Source organism: Narcine bancroftii, chromosome 9, assembly GCF_036971445.1.
Source record: "Narcine bancroftii isolate sNarBan1 chromosome 9, sNarBan1.hap1, whole genome shotgun sequence".
Classification (NCBI taxonomy): Eukaryota; Metazoa; Chordata; class Chondrichthyes; order Torpediniformes; family Narcinidae; genus Narcine; species Narcine bancroftii.
In genome coordinates, this window is record NC_091477.1 from 16,066,530 (window position 1) to 16,088,522 (window position 21,993).

Genomic DNA, 21,993 nt, shown 5'->3' on the forward strand with positions numbered 1-21,993 from the left:
TTCACACAGAAGAAAAGCCAAGACAGCGAGTCCTTTTACACAGCAAGCTGGCTTCCTGAAGCAAAAGAGGTGGGACGTGTAGCATCTCTCGCCCTTTTAGACTGAGCCTGTTTCACCCCAGACACTATCTACCTCGGTGGATAAAAGCCAAGCAAATTAAGACCCCTCCCCCACCCCCACCATCACAATCTGCCTTCGACACTTTTCACACAGGTAAGGGAAGTATTGTAAAGGCAGATAATACCCGGCTTGAATCCTAGAGATTGCAACATTGCTTTTAAAAAGGGGAAGGGTAAAGAGGGTATGGGACAAAAAGTACTTAAAACAATACTACAGCAAGTAATTGAAGGCCAATTGAAGCATTTAATTGGAAGAATGAGGTGCAATTTTAACAAAATAAACTGATGTAATTAATATTAGTATAGGCCTAGAGCAGAAAGAAATGTCTCAAGTATTTGATGTTACTTCCAGGATATATTATCCAATATTATTAATCCAAGTAGTGCTCACACTGCACAACAGTAACTTTCCTGGGCTAAAATCAAACACTTCTTTGTAAAAGACACAGTCAACGTGTTTTTGGAGTTTTGCCGGTGGATGATGTTTTTTTCCCTCTCGAGAAGACACAATATAGACGCCGTTTGTGCTTACACTATCATTCAACAAGATAATCGCTGATCTCTTAACATCGTTTTCCAGCACATTCTACCTATTATTCCTGTTTAAGTCAACCCATTTTTAAGAAAATTATAAAAATTGAAAATTTTGCTTGGCACGTAAAGACACTGGGAGACGTAGAGAGCTATTACACTGTCAAAAGCACATGGGGAAATGGTGCCATCTGGCCCAAAGTTCAGGAAACTTCCAGGCGCGGAGTGAGTCACAAGGTTGGAATAATGCAGCAAAGAAGGCAGCCCTTTGACTCACTGGGACAACCCATCAACACTAATCTTACTTTATGAATCTCAACTTAACTCCTCCTCCTCCTTCCCCCAATTCTCATTGACACCTTAGGGGCCATTTGCAATGGCCAATTATCTACCAAATCACAGCTGTGGAATGTGGTGAGAAACTGGAATATCCAGAGGAAACCCACGCAATGACAGGGAAATCCTACAAACTCCACACAAGGTAGGATCAAAGCCCCGACACTGCATGATTAGATCATTGTCCAGAGAGCAAAAATAATAACGGGGTTCCACTTTTCCACCTAGTGTCCAGTTAGAGGGGATGCCTAGATTTAGACATGGTTTGCAGCTCTGACACATAGGTCAGTGGTATCTTTAAGCCAGTGGGTCTCAACTTTTTTCTTTTCACTTACATACCACTTTAAGTATTCCTTATTCCATAGTAAAGGTGATTAGTAAAGGATTGCTTAAGGTGGTATGTGGATGGAATTTGAAAACCACTGTTTTAATCATACCTAATTGATTCATTATATGCACGGTTTCATAACTCCAAAGGAAATGGGCCAATGACAATTTTTCTCAAGCAAAATATTTCAGTAACAATTAGGTCTAGAGCAGTGATTCTCAACCTTCCCTTCCCACTCTCCACCTTAAGCAATCCCTTACTAATCACGGACCACCGATGCCATAGGGATTACTTAAAGTGGGATGCGAGTTGAAAAAGGTCGAGAACCACTGCAAACGGGGGTGTTGAAAAAGAGCAAATCTTCTTAACCAAAGACAAGTCTAGTGTGGAGCCCCTCTACAGAATGAAAACACAAGTGAGGCAGTAAGACCTCCCTCCCTCCCCTCCCTCCCTCTCCTTCCTCCCCTCCCTCCCTCCCTCCCTTCTCCTTCCTCACTCCCTCTCCATCACTGCCTCCCCTCTCCTTCCTCACTCCCCTCCCCCTCTCTCCCCCCATGCTGGACTTGATATTGCGACTTTCACCGTTGCATCACCAAGCGGAGGTTCGAGACCAGCTTCCAACCAGAAGGAAGTGGAACCGTCCGCTGGAGCTGGTCAATATGCGCTTTTCAGAGGGGGGAAAAATGCATTCGTAAATCGGGGGCACTTAAATAGGCGAGCCTTCCGCTATCTTAACGAGAAGCCCGCTGCTCGTCGGAAACCTCGCCCCGGTCCATGTTAAGCAGGGCAGCAGTGGACCATTGTAAAGCGCCCAAACGTTCGCCTGCCGCTCCCAGACTGAAAACCGGGGGGGGGGGGGGGGGGGGGGCTGCCTTGCAAACGGATTTTTAGTCTTCATCTAAACTTCAGGGAGAGGACATTTGCCGGTGACTCAAAAGTACACAAACAGTTAACACTCATCCAGCCTCGGTTCTGGCTGGATTCCTGTCTCGATCAGTTGGTTCTCATCCTTTTACCCCCCCATCCCTCCCAAACCCACATCCCACCTGAAGCAACCCCCCCCCCTAACCAGAGCACCCCCACAACGCAATATCCAACTTAAATTTATTTTTTAGCCAATTGGGATATTTTACATTGTCCCCTTCTTTTAACTCACACACACACACACTATCCAGTGAATGACAGAGCAGCTACATCTCAAAAAGGTTGCAGTTAAAACAGAACAGTCTGCAGACACGGGGCAATACACAAAAATTGCCTGGAGACGCAGTTTCTCGGGCACTTCTGCGGATTGCACGTCTCAAAAGCTGGTGTCACCATTGCAATACATTAAAAAAAAACTCAAGCAGGAAAAAAGCCGGCACTCACGTTTTATGATCATCTTACTGCGAAGGATCTCCCTCCAACTGGGTGAGTCTTGCAGAGGTGCCAAGCCTCCAATTCAAGAAATCAAATCAGAAATGGTTTCTTTTTGTTCGCTGTAGTCTGGGAAGGTGCAAGGCAGAGGGCTTCACTTCCACAAATGAGTACATTTCCTTCCGAGGAGAGCATTCCTCTCCCAAGAAATGACAGGGACGTTACTCTGCGCTGAGCTCCTTGTACAGCTGGTGACTGCACGACTTTTAAGCTGGAGTATTGGCAGGGGCTCGAACTAGACGTTTCCACTTTGGGTTGGGTTGGAGGGAGGGTGTGTCCAGCTGTCAAGTGTAAACGGACACTGAGAAGTTTTAATAGGATTGTAACATCTAGTAAATCACATCCAGCTGCTATTGAAAATCTAGATTTCTCCTTCTTCTGGTTGGACAGATAATTAAAAGAGGAAGGAAAAAAAAGAAAAACGAATGCCACTCCTCTCCATTGGAGTCCCATAGGGCTGTGGAATGTTCCCTGAGCTTGCAGGGAAAGAATTGGGAGCGAAAGGATCGCAGAGAACGGTCACCTCCGTCTGAATGACACCTGCGTCGGAGGCTTTCCCTCCAGGGCGAATGGGTTGCTTTCAAGGCACAGATTAATGGGCACACTTAATTGGATCCTCTTCAGTCAAGCCAGCATGTGAATGCCCCGCGGCTGTTTAAAAAAAAACTCAATAATAAAACCTGAATAATATTGCCAATTTCCACTGCTCAAAGTTTTGTTGAACTAGAAATTAAAAGCAAACTTTCTGAAAGTGAGAAAATAACTGATGAAAAAAAAATCTAGAGGAATTTTCTTCGGTCTCCAAAGGAAAATTGGAATGCAAGAGGCTGTTGGAGTAAAGTTGGATTCACACGTGCAAAACAAACATGGGATTTTTGGTGCGCGTCCAAATTGACAGGCAGCGCCAATTTCCAATGGTAATTCTGAGCCAATAGCTGGAGCCCGGTAACAATCACAGCTGCTCTTGAGAGAAAGGAAACAAGGACAAATTCAAATTTTGTTCCATTTACTTGTGCTTTTTCCCTAGATTTTAAAATATATTGGAAACTATTGGCATAAAAGGGGGGGAGTAAACTGTATATGGCGAGCTCTCCACTGGCCACCGTGACAGAGGTGCACCAAAGAAGAGGTACAAGGACTGCCTAAAGAAATCTCTTGGTGCCTGCCACATTGACCACCGCCAGTGGGCTGATATTGCCTCAAACCGTGCATCTTGGCGCCTCACAGTTCGGCGGGCAGCAACCTCCTTTGAAGAAGACCGCAGAGCCCACCTCACTGACAAAAGACAAAGGAGGAAAAACCCAACACCCAATCCCAACCAACCAATTTTCCCCTGCAACCGCTGCTGCAACCATGTCTGCCTGTCCCACATCGGACTTGTCAGCCACAAACGAGCTTGCAGCTGACGTGGACATTTACCCCCTCCATAAATCTTCGTCCGCGAAGCCAAGCCAAAGAAGAATACGATAGAAACACAGCATTTGGTCCTCTGAATCCACGCCAACCATCAATTTACTCCAATTCTACACAATCCCTTTACACTCTCCCCACATTCTTAACATATATATATTTTTAAAAATAGGTAACAGGCCCTGCTGCCCAAATGCCCCAATTAACTTACGAGCCCAGTACATTGTGAAGGGTGAGAGGGAACCCACTCAGACATGGGGAGAACGTACAAAATCCTTACAGACAGCTCTGGATTCGAACTCTGCTCGCTGGCAGTGTAATGGCAATGCGCTACCCATGCTGCCCTTTCCACAATTCCACACTAGGCCAGCTGCAAATAGTGGAGTGATGAACATCATTAAGATGGAGAATTGTGGAAAGAGGCTCCACGTATTGTAAAGTTCCACAATATCAACATCTTATGAAATGTTTAGAAATTCTAAATTCATTTGGATCAAATCTTGAGTATCCTTTAAAACTAGTAAGAAACTATGTAGCTTGATAAGGCATCACTCAGAATTACTGGTTGGATAATAATCACTGCCCTTACCAGGCAACCCAAATGCAGAAATTGTAAATTATGTCAAGAATCAGAGGTACATGGACATATTTGAAGCTAAACAAAATACTGTTTGATTGATGGAAAATATATTCTCTATTTTAAGGCAGCAAAACCTTTCCCAATAGTCAGAACCTTTGGAAGCATGTTTTTTTTTTAATTGTAATTCTGCAGAAGAAAGAAATTTGACAATTGGGCACAGCATGCAAGAACCCCACCAGACTTTGTTGTCAAGTTAGAGATGTCAGGCTAATAAATAACAATGCAGTGCCAAGCACCTCATGAAGTTGGGGCTGTAAAGCAGATCCCAGGTGCACATACATGTGTGTACGTGCATGTGGCAGGATAGACAAGTTAGTTATTAACTTTGGCCAGAGTCGATAGCATATATTGCTTTCATCAGGGAGTTATGCAACACCATCCTCATTCTGTCAGATCCTGTCTGTTCATTTTCTTCATCAATTCATTCAGACAGAACAATTGTATTTGAGAATTAGATTGCAATTTAAAAATATACACACCATAGTTATTGCCTTTCTAAGATTCAGCAGATTTTTGCTGATGGAGAACATGTAGTTTGCCAATGGAATATGCAGGGCAGGGTATGGGTGTGGGTACTGGAAGGAGGGAACTGGAATGGCAAGATCGCCATTTGAAAACCACAATTTCAACCATCATTCACAAAAAACTTCAAAATTAATGGATAGCTATTTTTCCAGTTTGAAGGAACAATCTTCAGAATAAGCTTACATTTTCTGGGTTTTTTTTAATAACTGCAATTAGTATGTAGACATGAAAATATTTGCTATGCTACAAATGCAATGATTAGTGTCATTGTTCAGGGAGAGGGCTAACCAATAACAAATGTCGCAAGCAGCTTGCATGAAACTCAAACTCATCCATGGAAAATTCAGTTTATACACTTCGTGACCTCTTTGTAACTAAACCTTTGCTCTGAAAAATAAAATTGACTGCAGCTGCCCAGCAAAAAAAATATTTTGTATCGTTCTTCACCATCTCACTTTCCAAGCATTAATCTCCATGGATCGCAAAGGAAAACTGGCCAGATGCACAGCTAGCTGACATCATGTTCATCCATCAGCAAGAGACACCTGCTGTCTTGGGGGGCTGATTTCACTCCTGGTTTTCTTGTTTGTTAACAGGCAGAGATTTGCTGTGCAGAACTTGGTGGTATTCACTTTATAAAAGTTTCAATACATTTGATATTTAAAAGACTTCTGGATTCTTTTCACCTTGGTCTAAATTTAACCAGGGAGAAGGTTTTGGGAACAGTTGCTTGGAGCTGGTTCCACAATTCACAGCAAACATTTTAAGAGAAAATTAGGAGCAAAGAACTGAAATTAAATATACAGTAAAACATATAGTATCCAGAATTCAAGCAACTGGCAGAAAGAAAAATTAAATAAGGAAAAAAATAGGTAAAATACGCAAGTTTAAAATTGTAAATGTTCTCGAAGTAGCATATAAACCTTTGGTGATGGGAGCAAATATTCAGCCAGTGGAGTCCCTTGGTCATGCTTTGCTTGGAGCAGCTGTTGGAATAAAGTTGTGTGAAACAACAATGGTGATGTCCAGGGCGAAGAGCTGGTTGATGCCGCTCGCCGTTGGGGTGATTCTCTTAAAGTGTCTACTTATCTTTGCTTAGTAAGAGTCACCCCGGTCAGAGGCTTTTTCTGTAAACTTGGGGGGAGGGGGTTTTAATTATCTATAATGTTATTGTTTATCTTTTGGGTGGTTCTGTGAAGGGGGAGGAACCTGCAGATGCAGCGACAGTAAAATGTTTCCAAAGAGAGTGACTGAAAATAAAATAAAATGCTTTAAGGGTTATATATTCAGCTTAAGTATAGATTTTTTTTTCTTTTAAACTGTCTATTCTTATTCCAGGTGTATTAGTTAGACAATGAAAGAGCAAGTCTCAAGAAACTGGAAGATGCACTTATCTGGCATCTACCAATCCCCATAGGTGCCAGTTACCAGGGGCTTTACTGTAATTTAATAGCACAAACTACATAAGGAAGAAAAGCAATCTATTACTGCTTAGTTCCCCACATCAAGAGTTATTGATCTATCAGTCACAAAGAGGTTCACCCCCCCCCCCCCACCCCACCGAACCTCATCTTGTTTTTCAGCCAATTCACATTTCACTGTAAGACCAACTTAACCTAATCCCTAGAATTAGCAGCCCTGGTGCTTTGACAGGAACAGCCAAGGAAGGATCGACTGGGCATTTCAGACAGGGCCATAGCTTGGTGGGGTGGGGGGGGGGGGGTGGGTGGGAGAGAGAGGAGGGTGCAGGGTGAACATTTTTCATAAGTCTTGGGTGACCGTTTCAGGTTGGACGGAGGATGGAATGCGCCGCTTTTGGAAAAAATATGCTCAGGGGAGCAGTCACTCCCGTTGTATTCTCTTTAGCTACACTACTGCATAGGTGTATCATTTTGGTAGGGAGACCAGCCATCATAATATTTCTACATGGTCTGACTAGGGTTGAAAATAATTGGGAAAAGACTTGGTCCTTCTTGTATGTTAATTTTCTTACAAAAAAGGCCAACATTTAGTTGCCTTTCTAACACCTTGATATGTTAACTTTCACTGAGGTGTACAAGAATGCCCTCTGCTCAGAAACTAGTTTCAGTCATTTAAAAAAGTCTTCACTAAAATGAACATCTCAGAATCAGATTTAGCACTGGGAACCTGACCCAGCTTGGACATTTAATCTTCTAAAATCTGGTCTCAAGCCCCCAGAATACTAGGCACTATCAACCCCAAAGACTAGGCTTCCTCTTCTTGTCAGGCCCCCTTCTGCAAGCATTCTATACTGAACAAATCCCCCAAAATCAGCTCTCAACACTCACTGAAGATTTGCCGTACTTTGTGCACTCTCCATCGTGGAAAGGCAACTGGGGATCAGCAGTGTCCAAGACCTCGGGCACTATTGAAGTTTGAATGTACACCACAATGACTTTTCTGTCCAATCACATTGTACTCTTTTCAGTAATATAAAAAAAACTTCTACGTTGAGAATATTTGAAGCTTAAAGTATGGTTCTCATTGATCAATCAAATTTGAAACATTTTTATTCTGATGATCTCATATTCATTTCTGAAACATTAACAAATAACGAGATCCATCAGTTGGCTTGATAATATTGTCTCCTGAGGCAGAATTGGCTGTTCTTAGAACACACCCTTGTATCTCAGAAGGGGAACTTAATTCAATCAAATCATTCCAAGAGAGCTTCAAATTTCAAGAGGTGAAAGGACAAGATACTGACCAAATAAATGAATCAGCTGGTTTCCCGTTTGCATTATTAATGCAAAGATAAAAACTGTAAGGTAATCATTAATTGGGACAACATGTCATCTTAAACAGCACACACAATAGTTTACTGACTTGGATAACTGTCCCTGTGCAAAGAATAATTTTACAATATTATGGTTAGTAAATACAAGCGAACCTTGCATGAAGGGCATTCAGGTAATAGATTCACAAATTACCCAAAAATTTGAGATATAGAATGCAAGGAAATACATTGATTCAAGTATTCATGATAATGCTTGTGTAAACCATAGAACAAATGACAACAATGGAGACAAATGCTACTGCTCAAAATTATTCAATTCCATAAAATAATGGAGGCAAACTATGAGTGAGTAAACCAAAGCGACAAAAGGTATTTATTTGCACCATTAACAGTGTTAGGAAGGTCCAGGTGCAAATGATGCAATATTTGAAGACACAGTTGTAATTGAGGCGCAATGGCAGCCAGTGTGCCTAGACTGTGATTGTGACCTGATAAATAATTATTTAGAAATTTTAACGCGTTTTATATAGGTATGACAGAATCTTTAAAAAATCAAATCTCTGAGTGTTTGTTTAATAAAGATCGACACTTTGATTCTAGTCTAGTCTCATCCTACTTTTGGTTTGCACACCCACAACAATATCCAAACAGATGAAATAATACCCAATTCAATACAATTCACACTGGATTACTATTCCAGAAACTTAAATTGAGTGGCTGTGGCTTACCATTAACGAGAGTCAAATGTGTGGAAACAAGTCTAAACAATCAATTTAACAACTGCTTCAGCGAGGCGGTCCTAGTGTGGTCCAAGGCTTGGAGCCACAGTCTGTACAGACCATTTTAGGGCCCTTTTCCTGTGCAAAGTGTGGAGCTGAGCTCTGGGTAAGGCCTCTCAAATGTTTTGAAGGTGCTTTGTCTACTGAAGAAAAGCAAGTAGCATTGACACATTGGAAGAGAGTGTATTCATTTTACTATATATTCAATGTAGAGACAGATATTTACTGATTTTGTGTATATTAGGAATAAAGTACATTTTAAAATAAATACTTTTGCAGGTCTACTTCAATTCCCCATATTATGAGATTCTGATGTACACAATTCAAACAGGACCACAACTCATTAGTACTCCCGATCCCCCAGTCCCTCTTACTTACTCTTTACCCTGCGCACTCAGAGATCCAGGCTGATGCAATGATCCTTCCCTTTCTCACCAAACGTTGGATCTCTTTTCTCTGAAAACCCATCCAACATCCTATTGGACCCCACACACCCATCCTTTGCAATGGCAGAGCAAAGAAAGGATGTTTATGGGCATCAACCATCAAAGTGTGCAAGTTTATTGTCCAAGATATTTGGAACATTGTAGTTGGGTCTTTGTTTACAAGATGCATTAGATTGAATATATAACCCTGGCTTCAGACACTTATTCCTGTTCAGAATAATAACAGGCCAATTTGTGATTAATTTTGATCAGGACACTGGGATATTCTTTTAGTCCCAAATGAATCTGATTCCAGGTGCAGCCTCAATAGAGCACCTCATCTAGATTCAATAATGATTTCAAATTTATTGTCAGAGTACATACATGAGATCCCCTGAGATTCCTTTTTCCTGTGGGCGTGGCAGAATTATCAGCTTAGAATTCCTAAAATCAATAACCAAAATATATTAAATGATACCTTAGCATAACATGAACTGCATCATAGGCAAATTTACATCCTGCAGAGAAGGGCAAAAATAAACTTCGTGTGAGACTTGTGAGAATGAGATTGTGTCTGTGGATTCAACTCCTATCGTGAGGGCACGTGCACAATATTGAGGTGGAGGTTTCTGGGTTGCATCATGGATGGATGTCCTGACAACAGATTCTGATTGAAAAATGGATAACTCTTGTATAAACTGTGCTGTGCTATCAATCTGCTGACAATGTCAATACTGAGTCACCAAATTTTAGTAATGACTTTTTGGTTTTCCTTTGTACACTGCTTTGAATGCCATTTTGGAGGATTGGATAGGAATTCTAAGCACATTGTTCTCAAAGCGACTATGATGTGGTGCTACCAAAGGTACCAGTTTCATCCAATTTGCCACTTGCAGTCCTTGGGTTGACATTTAGCCCAATGATTCCTTCCATCCTACTGCTCCACTGATCAGATTCCTTCTCTCAACATAAACACAGACACAATCTTCTCTGCCACCCACTGTCCTAAACCCAGGGATCAAGCTCAGATTGGGCACTTTTCTGCTCCGTTGGCAGTGTAAAAATGTCATCGCAGAATTTATTTGCTAAATTCCATCCCGTAATTTTTCCACCAAGACCCCTACACATTTTTTAATGGAGCAACTGAAATCTAAATTGACCACAGGCACTCCGTAAGAAAATGGGCTAATGAATAGGACATTACCCCCCTTCAACAAACTTCATGACACAGGAAGGCATGTAAAAGTGCTTCCTGTATAAATGACCACTCCAGAGGTAAGTATGCAATAAAAAAATTCCTTTATTTCTGTGTTAAAAATCATAATTGCGAGTTTTCTATCCTGACCTAGTCAATAAAGGAGCACAGCCATTCTTTGAAACATGCAGTAAGACTGATATGTGGCGGAAGTATATATAATCATAATGGCATATTGCTAACTATGTCAGCTGAACACAAGATAAACAGCAAATGTGACATACATCCTTAAAATGTCAAAAGACAATAATAGTTATAATGTAGGAAGATTGTTTAAACAAAATTAGCAAGTCTCAAGCAAGACTACAGAGAGAGAAAAAAAATCAAGATGTTTTCACACCAATTAGGTCAACTGAACAAAGGCCCAAGATATTTTGTCATTAGATTTATCTAATTTTTAATGATATGAAGTGACAGACACCAGGCTATTAAAAGGCTAGAGTTTAGAACAGTGCTAATTAATGGTCAAGGATGAGCAAATACAATCAGCAAAAAATGCTAGCCCCAGTGCTATTGGGTTTACTGGATCATGTTATCTATGGAATGCAACAGCATAGATTAAATCATTAAATGCAAAATAACCCTTCAATTGTGCAATTCTTTGCTAACCCTGAAGGTAGAATTCTCTTTCAAACACTTCAAGGTTTGTCACAGCATTTAATTCTCTGAAAGGTGCCACAATATTCCATGAAGCAGGTTAAACAGGAGTCTGATGGGTCACATAGCCTCTTAACTAACACAGATCAATAATAATCATGGAATGGATACTTCATTTACTTGCCAACCACAAATATATTTCACTTAAGTATTCCCTAAATGGTATTTTCCAGCCATAATAAGTGCTATCCCTCCACCATCAGACTCCAACAATAAACTCAGAGACTCATTCAAGGAGTCTTACTTTTGTGCTTGATTGATTTTTTTTCTTTCTGTATTGCACAATTTGTTTACATTTCTTATTTGTTTCCATGTGCACGCTTCTTCAAGTACTTTTTTTGAACTGTTGATAAGTGTTAAATTCTGCCTCACCCACAGGAAAGAGAATCTCAGGGTTGTATGTGATGTCATGCATGTACTCTGACAATAAATCTGAACTGTGAACATTTATGTTTAATAAATGAACCTCTCAAATACAGGAGATGGAGGAGTACCGGTCACTTCCCATAATCTGATCTGTGAACATCCCTGGAGGAGAGCATGATAAATAGAAGGGGAAGCATTTTGGTCCAGAAACTGTCAAATTTTAAAAATCACAATACTGCCTGAGACCACTGAAGTGTACAGAGAAGAATTTCCTTCTATTTCACCATGGCATCCAGTCATCCAATAAATCCAAACCATCTTTATCGGAATATCACTCTGTAGATGAACTTCCTTTTTGCAACTATTGCCAGCCAGTAAAATCAAGGATAAAAAATAAATTTGATTCGATCCATTAAATGGACTTTCACCCCCCCCCAAAAAAAATCCCACAGGACGGAAATAAAAACAGATATCTTGACTGAATAAGAGAAGATGGAGAAAACCAACAGATTAGGGAGAAATTGTGGATATAAATGGTCAATGTTTCAGGTAGAGCACCTTAATCATTAACCATTTCTATCCACAGATGCTGTCTGCATAACCTGTCGACTCCCTCTTGCTTCTCTTATCCATGCAGTCCCACATGACAATCTTTCAACAAGTTAGAGTAATATATATATTGCAATTTTCTAGAATAAAATATTTAGTTTTTTGATACTCTATGATGTATGTAGATAGAATTATTGCTTGGTGGAAAATGACATACATGTCTAATCAGAGACAAATATGGAGTGGTCAAAAATAAAACTCTTATCAGAAAAGATTTCCATTTTAAAATCTACATTGTGCTGTTCACCACAACTCACTGCCCTTTTAATCACCAAAATTATAATTTTAGAAGAGTTTATAATGCAAACATTGTAGTCCAAAGAAGTGAATTTATGTAATTACCAGTTCCATATAACTGCAGTACATACATCTCCAAAAAACAATCTCAACTAGTCCCTGGAAAAAGCCAGACTTCATGTTGTTACTCCTGCCCAAGGCCACTACTGGTTTCAAAAGAGAGCAAGTTCACTAATCTAAACATCTGCAAACATGTGGATTTTTTTAAAATGAACATATTTCCCCAAGGAAACATTCCAGTGCTTTCTTTACACAAACGATTAAGATCATAACACTAAGCATTTCTTAATCTAGCCACTAGATCTTGAGATAGGTATTTCCTCTGTTCCATCTAAATTAACTTTATATTTTCATTCCTCTCAAGAATATTTCCAATGAATTCCCTTTCCAGAGATGAAAGGTTAGCTACACTTGTATCTGTTGAGCAGCATTCACAAATTCTTTAAAGTCGGCACTCCTTCCTTCCTCTAAATTGACTGGCGGCTGAAGGGGAATGATGTTCAGATAGAATCAAGAGAACAAACGAACATGATAAAACAGTTCTCTGGAGAAATATGTGCATGAAATACAGCTATAATTCAAAGGACATACAGTATATACATGCAAGTCTGCGATACAGTAACAATAACCTGAGACAAAATTCCTGGAATCAGACCAGACAACATCCCTGGGAGAGAAAGTTATTGTCAGATCAGTGGTCCTTCGTCAGATTTCGAATTCTTTCACCACAACTGCTGTCATACCTGAGCATTTCCTGTTATTTCAGATTGCATGCAATTGTCTTTTGTGCACCTGTTACGTGGCTGAGTTCACAAATTGCTGAGTCCTTTGCAGGATGTAAACCTCCTGTAGGCTGTTCAGTGTACAACTCCATAGTCCTAGATAGGAGTTGCAACAAGAACAAGGCAGTCCATTTGCAACAAATTCATTGCAGGTAGTCCTCAACTTATGACCTACATAAGTTACATCCACCCCCGCATACAACCAAAATTTAAATACTGTACATATCCTAAGAATCTTCATTAAATGTTTATTTACTGAATTTTTATTTGGGAAAAAAAATGCTTTGATACCTCATTAAGACATGCAAATCTGACTTGCAACCAATTCGAGTTATGACCAATCCTTCGGTCCCAATTATGGTCATAAGTTGAGGTCTACTTGTATTGTAAATATTAGCATTGCAGAGCTGCATTAAGAACTGAAATCCTACCCTGCCACTTATGGGTACCAGCACTTCAACCTACTGCTCCCAAGGTACAGCTGTGGCTTCAACGGATTTACAAGAACATGCAGGTCCCAATGTAACATCAGAAGCGGATCCATTTCAATGTATTAGTCTTAATTTAAAGCAGCAAGAGAACCAATTAAAGGGTAGAGGGGTGAGGAAACGGAACATTATTGAGGAAAAAAAGGGAGAAATAGAAAGGTTCTTTAAAGAAGAAAGGTGCCCTGCAAGAATTTGTAGGTTTTAATCACTGGAGTAAACCATGGACTGATGAAAATGCAGTAATCTGCCATTATTCTACATGTAGTATTGCCTCCTTTTGTAATTATGACAAACTTGCTCTGGCCTTTGGAAAACATACAGAAAATTATTTAAGAAACAGTCAGCTATTTAAAAAAAATATACAATTGGTGTCAAAAAAACATCAGAGATAAGAATTCATCAACCAATTGTTCGACCTTCAAAGTTTGTCTTTATAGACATCTACTTTGCAGTATTTTTCAGTTTAAAATAATATTGTATTTGGCAAAATTCAGCATCTTCATTTATTAAAACAAATCTTTATTTAAGGGATCAGTCTTATAAAGAACAATTGAACTGAAATTAGTAACAGCATATCACATTGCCACTTAACATCTTTCACTGAGCCATCACTTCCCATAAACAAATATAATTAGTAAGTCTATTCACACATGTTAAGACACTACATTCTTGAAGCAAAGTGGATAAAAGTGTTAATTCTAAGTGGTTTAGTTAAGGGTTTAACTGGTTAAAAACTGATCCTTGCAAGGAAGGCTCAAGGGCATTTTCAATTTAAGTCAGTTAAAAATGAAAAAAAAATCAATGAATGCACACAAGACAGTTGCAAACATTTGATTTGTGTTGTACCCCACACACAGAATCTTTCAGCTGCTCCCGTCAGGGAAGAGTTACAGGGGTATCAGAGGTAGCTCCACCAGGCTGAGGAACAGTTTCTTCTCACAGGCGGTGGCAATGCTGAACAACCAAAGGAACTGTTCACACTAACCATCTGAGACTCTCATTTATACAAAGCAATATTTATTTTTTATAGATATAATACTTGTCCTACATATGTATTGTTTGTCTGTATGTATGTGTGTCGTGCCTCATTGTGTGTCTGCATGTTTTTGCACTGAGGACTGTAGAACATTGTTTCTTTGTACTTGTACAATCAGATGAAAATATACTTGACTTGTCAGGTCAGGCATGTGCAATTTCAATTGCAGATGCCCACAGGACAAACTGGACCTGATGTTGCTTTTTTTTTTTAAATAATTTTTTATTTTTCACACTATAAACCATACTGACCAAAATACATACAGATATTTTTCTCTTGAATATATAGTGTCATTTTCTCCCCTTTTCCCCCCTTCCCTTCCCTCCCTCCCTCTCCCACATCCCGTTTATTCAAAGTTTAATCTATAAGATACATTAAACCCGTTAAACAATGTCGTCACTTAATAAAAATAAACAAGAAATTTTTATCTTTTACTTTTATATACTGAGTCAATTCATTTCGTTGTCTTCTCCTTCTGTCATTTTAGGTGGTGGAGATCTGAGGTAGGATTTCTCTATTGTATTTCATGTATGGTTCCCATATTTGTTCGAATATTGTGATGTTATTTCTTAAATTATAGGTTATTTTTTCTAATGGAATACATTTATTTATTTCTATGTACCATTGTTGTATTTTCAAGTTGTCTTCTAATTTCCAGGTTGACATAATACATTTTTTTGCTACAGCTAGGGCTATCATAATAAATCTTTTTTGTGCTCCATCCAAATGTGTTCTGCACCTCACACTTACCCCACCCAAAATCAGAATTTATTGTCATGAACGTATCACAACATTTATTGTTATGTGGCAACATCATAGATGCAAATATTGCTAAAATTACATTTACAAGATGAAGAAAAGTCAGTGAGTTAGTGTCTATGGTTCAATATCCATCCTGAAATCTGATGGCCGAGGGGAAGCTGGTGTTTTTGTGCTGCTGGGTGTTCGTCTCCTTCCTGATGGCAGCAGGATGAAGAGGGCATGGCCTGGGTGGTGAGATTCCTTGAGGATAGAGGCTGCTCTTTTTTTTTTAAGCCTACCACATGTAGATGTCCCTGATGGAGTGGAGACTGATTCCCACGATGGAACTGGCCAAGTTCACAACTTTTTGTAGTCTTTTCCTACCCTGAGCATTGGCACCACCATACTAGACAGTGATGCAACCAGTCAGAAAGTATTCCACAGAACACCTGTAGAAATTTGTAAGCGTCTTTGGTGATGTACCAGATCTACTCAATTCCTCACAAAGTATAGCCACTGGAAACCCTTTTTTGTGATTCCATAGACATTTAGGCCCCAAAATAGACCTTCAGAAAGGACAGATATTGACACACAGAAATTTAAAGTTCTTAACCCTATCCACTGCTGGCCCCTTGATGAGGATTGGGTTGTGTTTTCCTGATTTCCCCCTCCTGAAAGTCCACAATCAGCTTCTGATTATTGCTAATGTTGAATGCAAAGTTGTTGTGACACCACTCAATCAGCTGATATCCTATATGCTTCCTCATTGCTGTCTGATCTTCTGCCGATGACAAATTTGTAGATAACATTTGAATTGTGCCTTGCCATCTTTTTTTTTTTTTTTTTTTTTTTTTTTTTTTTTTTTAATTTTTTTATTTTTCACACCATAAATCACATTAGCCATGATATACACTATTTCTTTTCACACATATACAGTGACTTTTTCTCCCCCCCCCCCCCTTTCCTCCCAAACCACCCCCCACCCCCCCCTCTCATCCATTTTAGGTATACAATCTAGGTTGCATTAATCCAGTCAGACAATGTTGTCATTCAACAAAATTACACCAGAAATTCTACTGAGTCCATTCTTTTCTTTCCTTCTCCTTCCATCAACTTAGGTAATGTTTGTCCCCGGTAGGTTTTCGCTATTGTATTTAATGTAAGGCTCCTATACTTGTTCGAATATTTCAATATTATTTCTTAACCAATATGTTATTTTTTTCTAATGGAATACATTTATTCATTTAAATTTGGTAGTTTCTTCCTTTTAATTTGGTTATGTATTCCATTAATATTTAAAGACATATAGTTCAGCGTAGCCCTTTTATATTTTGTTTATCTTCTCTTTCCGTTTTTCCATCATTACCTTTCCTCCTTTTCCATTTCTGTTTTCTTATTTTCAACTCTTTATAAGACAACATTCCTACAACATCTAACATTTTCCTTATTCTCCTATTTCTATCTTATTTATCCCCAATCTCCCCTTCACCTCCTGAGTTGTCCTTTATCCCTTGTCGGACAACCACATCTCCCCTCTCCATTTGGATTTGCGAATCCACTCGCAAGCGTCAACTGATTGTGCAGTGACCGCTATTTCCCCCCACCCCGCCTCCCCCAGAAAAGATTTCACTTTTCATATGTCACAAAGGTCCCTCTTTTAATTCCCTCCTTATTCTCTCTATTCCATTACCTTCCCTTATTAATTCTTGTCTATACTATCTATATTTTCTTCTAATTACAGATACATTCATGTATGCTCATTGTCTCTATTCACTCTTATACCTCTTTACCTGCATACATATCAATCGTGCTCATTTTTACTCTCATTACCCGTCTTCATCCCTCAGTCTATTTTTGTCTTTACCCACATACATATCAGTCGTGATCATTTTAACTCTCATTACCCGTCTTCCTCCCTCAGTCTATTTTTGTAATTGTTCTGCAAATTTTCGTGCTTCTTCTGGATCCGAGAATAGTCTGTTTTGCTGTCCTGGAATAAATATTTTCAATATCGCTGGATGCTTTAGTATAAATTTATACCCTTTCTTCCATAAAATCGCCTTTGCTGTATTGAACTCTTTTCTCTTCTTTAGGAGTTCAAAACTTATATCTGGATAAATGAAGATTTTTTGCCCTTTATACTCCAGTGGTTTGTTGCCCTCTCTTACTTTTTCCATTGTCTTCTCCAGTACCTTTTCTCTTGTAGTATATCTTAGGAATTTTACTACAATAGATCTTGGTTTTTGTTGTGGTTGTGGTTTAGAGGCCAATACTCTATGTGCCCTTTCTATTTCCATTTCATGCTGTAGTTCTGGACATCCTAGGGTCTTAGGGATCCACTCTTTTATAAACTCCCTCATATTCTTGCCTTCTTCATCTTCCTTAAGGCCCACTATCTTTATGTTATTTCTTCTGTTATGGTTTTCCATTGTATCTATTTTTTGAGCTAGTAGTTCTTGTGTCTCTTTAGTTTTTTTATTAGATTTCTCCAATTTCTTTTTTAAGTCTTCTACCTCCATTTCTGCTGCTACTGCCCGCTCTTCCATCTTGTCCATTTTTTTTCCCATTTCTGTTAAGGTCATCTCCATTTTAATTATTTTCTCCTCTGTGTTGTTTATTCTTTTTCTTAAATCCTTAAATTCCTGTGTTTGCCATTCTTTAAATGATTCCATGTATCCTCTAATAAGAGCAAGTATATCCTTTACCTTGCCTCTCTTTTCTTCTTCTATTTCACCATACTCTTCCTCTTCTTCTTCCTCTGGGTTGACCATCTGTTGTTTCTTTGTTGCCCTTTCCTCCTCTTCTATCTTGTTTCTATTGTCTTCTGTGGTCTCTTCTTGCTGCAGGTGTTCTGCAGCTGTCGTTGCCGGCTGTGGAGATCGACTCCCCAGCTGGTCCCCCCTCCCGTCGGTGTGTTTTTTTTCATTCGCATCGCGCATGCGCGAAACTTCGCGCATGCGCGGTTGCGCACTTTTGTTCGGCTCTGCGAGCCATTTTTGTAGTCCATTATTTACCGACCTGAGGGAGCGGGTTTCTCTCTCCGCAGCGGGCCTCTTCGGACAGGTAAGGCCTTCACCTTTTTCCTCCTTTGTCTTCTCTTCCTCTCTTCTTACCGTTGCTTTCGACTTTTCTTTTTTTGTCGCCATCTTCTTTCCACCTTTATACTCACTTTTTTGTAACTTTTATTTCTGTGCCTTTGTGTTTTCTCTTGTTTTTCCCGACTTTTCTGGAGAGGGCTGGAGTTCACCGTCCGGCCACTACTCCATCGCGTGACTCCTCCGTGCCTTGCCATCTTCATGGGTGTAGAGCAGAGAGCTAAGCATGCATCCTTAAAGTGCACCCATGTTGATGGTTGGCAAGGAGGAGATGTTGTTTCCGATTTGTACTGAATATGGTCTTCCTATAAGGGTCAAGGATCCAATTGCACAGGGGGAAGTAAAGACCCAGATTTTGGGAGCTTGTTGACCAGTATTGAGGGTATGGTGTTGAAAGCTGAGCTGTAGTTGATGAAGAGTAGCCTGATGTACATTGTCGTTGTCAACATCATCTCAGTGATCTAGAATTAAGTGGAGAGCCAGTGATATTCTATCTGCTGTGGAGTGATTGTTATGGTAGGTAAATAGCAGTGGGTCCAGATCTATACTTCGGTATGAGTTAATTCTGGGCATGACCAACCACTCAAAGCATTTCAGAGCAGATAAGAATGCTACTCTTGTGCAATTCCATGTCCTGAACTAACCCTTGATGGTCCTGCAGAACCCATGTCTTTTCAAAATGGAAGCCAGGCCCAAGGATTCGTCTTCAAAACTTCATGATACCTTCTTGAAACAAATGCCTTTATGATTAATTTAAAAAAAAAACCCAGATTGAACAACTAAAGATGCTTAAAATTTATTTAATTTAAATTAGAATAAAAATAAAATTTAAGTTGTGAAATCAGCATTGCACTCATCTGCAAGTTTGCAGATAACACGGAGATTGGAGGTGTGGTGGATAGTGAGGAAGGCTTTCAAAGCTTGCAGAGGGATCTGGACCAGCTGGGGAAAAAAAATGGTAGGGCACTGAGGAGTGCAGTAGAACAAAGGGATCTGGGAATGCAGGCATGCAATTCCCTGAAAGTGTCATCACAGTTAGATAGGATTAGTAAAGGTTAGTAAAGAGAGCTGGTGGCATGTTATACTTTGATTTGTGAAGACCAGAGTATAGGAGTTGGGCTGTTATGGTAAAGTTGATTAGGCTAAATTTGGAGCAAAGTGCGCAGTTTTGGTCACCTAATTATGGGAAAAATATCAATAAAATTGAAAGTGCCCAGAGAAGATTAACAAGGATGTTGCCAGGACATGAGGAACTGAGTTTCAGGGAAAGGTTAAACAGGTTAGGACATTATTCCCTGCAGCATAGAAGAATGAGAGGAGATTTGATAGAGGTTGATAAAATGATGGGACCAGATTAAGTAAATGCATGCAGGCTTTTTCTACTAAGAGTTGATGAGATGCAAACCAGAGGACATGGGTTAAGGGTGAAAGGGGATGTTTTGGGGGAAAACGTTTTCACACAGAGAGTGGAGGGAATATGGACGAGCAGCCAACTGAAGTGGTGAATGCAGGCTCAAAGGGCCAATGGGCCTTTATCTTCTGTGCTGTTAACATTCTACAGTTCTTTGATGTTCACTTTTCTGTCAGCCAGTAGTTCCTAGGGAACTGTTACCTAAACCAGTACATGCTTAATGTTCTTCTGTTAATGTAAATTGGGCAGAAACAGCCAGTGCGAGGAACAAAAAAAATGGCGATTTGTTCCCCAAGTACAGCTTCACTGCTATTTTACAATCAAATTTACGTTTAAAGAGAAAGTAATCAATTAAGTTATTCTTGGTCTTTTCTGCTATTTGTTCTGAGCAGTTTGCAGCTAAAGATGTTCATTTCAACTGAAATAGACCTGGAATGGTCTTTCTCTGAAAACATGCCAAGCCTGACAGAAGTGGTTTTATCACTCACACGTTTCATCTCCATAAAGGCAGCACTCAAAATGAAAACAGGACCAGGACTTATGGAGCACTGACTGAGCACTAGAACCTCCAATTCACTGGACCACAAGATATGCAAATATTCCAGAATTCCCAAAAAATCCAAAATCTGAAACACTTCTGGTCTAGGCATTTTGGATAAGGGATACATAACCAGTATTTAATGGGTTTTGGGCTGCTGATCACAAAACTCACCTTAAAAATTTCCAGTCACATACCATTTTTAAAGATATAATCTATTTTTGTGATTTCCTGTCATATTTGATTTCTAATTCAAGTGTGCAAAACTATGAAGTGCAACATGTCATTGAAAATTAATTTTCTGCATTCACGCTAAGACTTCTTCCCTGCTGATTTTCATGAAGTCAGTGATGAACATGGTAAAAGGTTTCACTACGACATGGTGACCATGGAATAGTGTTATCAGGTCAAAAGGAATCCATCAGTACTGGCGGACTATTGTTGGGCACTAACATGCTGAGTGCAAACAAAAATCAAAGGAAAATATTTTTAGGTTAGTTGAACTAATGCAATGCATCCGCATCATTTGTGATTAAACATGCTAAATTAAATAAACGTTAATTTAATGTTTCTCCAACTTCCTACGTGATACAGCAAATCTGGAATTATCTTTGTGTCCGGCTTGAAGTTGTCAATCATAACCCCCAATTTTTTCCCCCAAGAAGCAAATATTTAAAAAAATGCAGAAGACTTACCCCTTACTCATCAGCAATGTTTCAATTATGACACAATCTTATATTGAGAACAGAACTATCAAGGCCACAAATTTCTGGGGAATGGGACAAAAGCAACAACCATAAAAGGACAACTTTGTTGTCAGAGCTGGGAAACAAATGTTTGAATTAGTAGTAGATAGAAAAGGGAAAAGGCAATTTTCACAGACCTTTCTAAAAGAGCTTCTGAATATAGAATAGTGAAACCAGGGACAGGCCCTTCAGTCCATCATGTTTATGCCAACCAGATGTCCATTTATCTTATCTGCCTCTACATTGTTCATAACTCTCCATTTTGTCTGTTCATACGCTTGTGTTAAATGCCTCTTAAAAGTCATCATCTTATTTGCTTCTGCCAATTTCCCTGCCAGCACATTCCAGCTCTGTATAAAAATTTGCCTTGAGCATAGAACACTGCAGCACAGAATAGGCCCTTCAACCCTCAATGTTGTGCTGACCTAATATATTTCTACTAATAAAAAAAATTAAACCATCCCTACCTCATAATCCTCCATTTTTCTTTCTTCTATGTGCCTGTCTCAGTGTCTCTTAAATGCCTCTACCACCACTCCTGGCAAGGGATTCCGGACACCCACAACTCTGTGTGAAATACTTGCCCCTGATGTCTCCCTTAAACTTTCCTTCCTTCACTTTGTACAGATATCCTCTGGAATTTATTATTCCCACCTCAGCAAAACATGCTGGCTGTCTCACTTATCTATACCTCTCAGAATCTTG

The 21,993-nt window shown here is 39.5% G+C and overlaps 1 protein-coding gene across 2 annotated transcripts in view; it reads right to left on the reverse strand.

The window, feature by feature from the left end:
• Positions 1-21,993, reverse strand: part of LOC138743222 (rho GTPase-activating protein 7) — a 145,660-nt gene that overhangs the window by 43,936 nt on the left and 79,731 nt on the right. Inside the window, exon 1 of one of the 2 annotated variants that reach the window (XM_069898181.1) lies at positions 2,683-2,917. The exons of the other annotated variant lie outside the window; for it this stretch is intronic. Within the exon in view, the coding sequence (XP_069754282.1) occupies positions 2,683-2,695 (13 nt within the window). The 5' untranslated portion in view covers positions 2,696-2,917. Of the gene's footprint in view, positions 1-2,682; positions 2,918-21,993 lie in introns of those variants that run through there. 2 annotated transcript variants of the gene reach the window in all.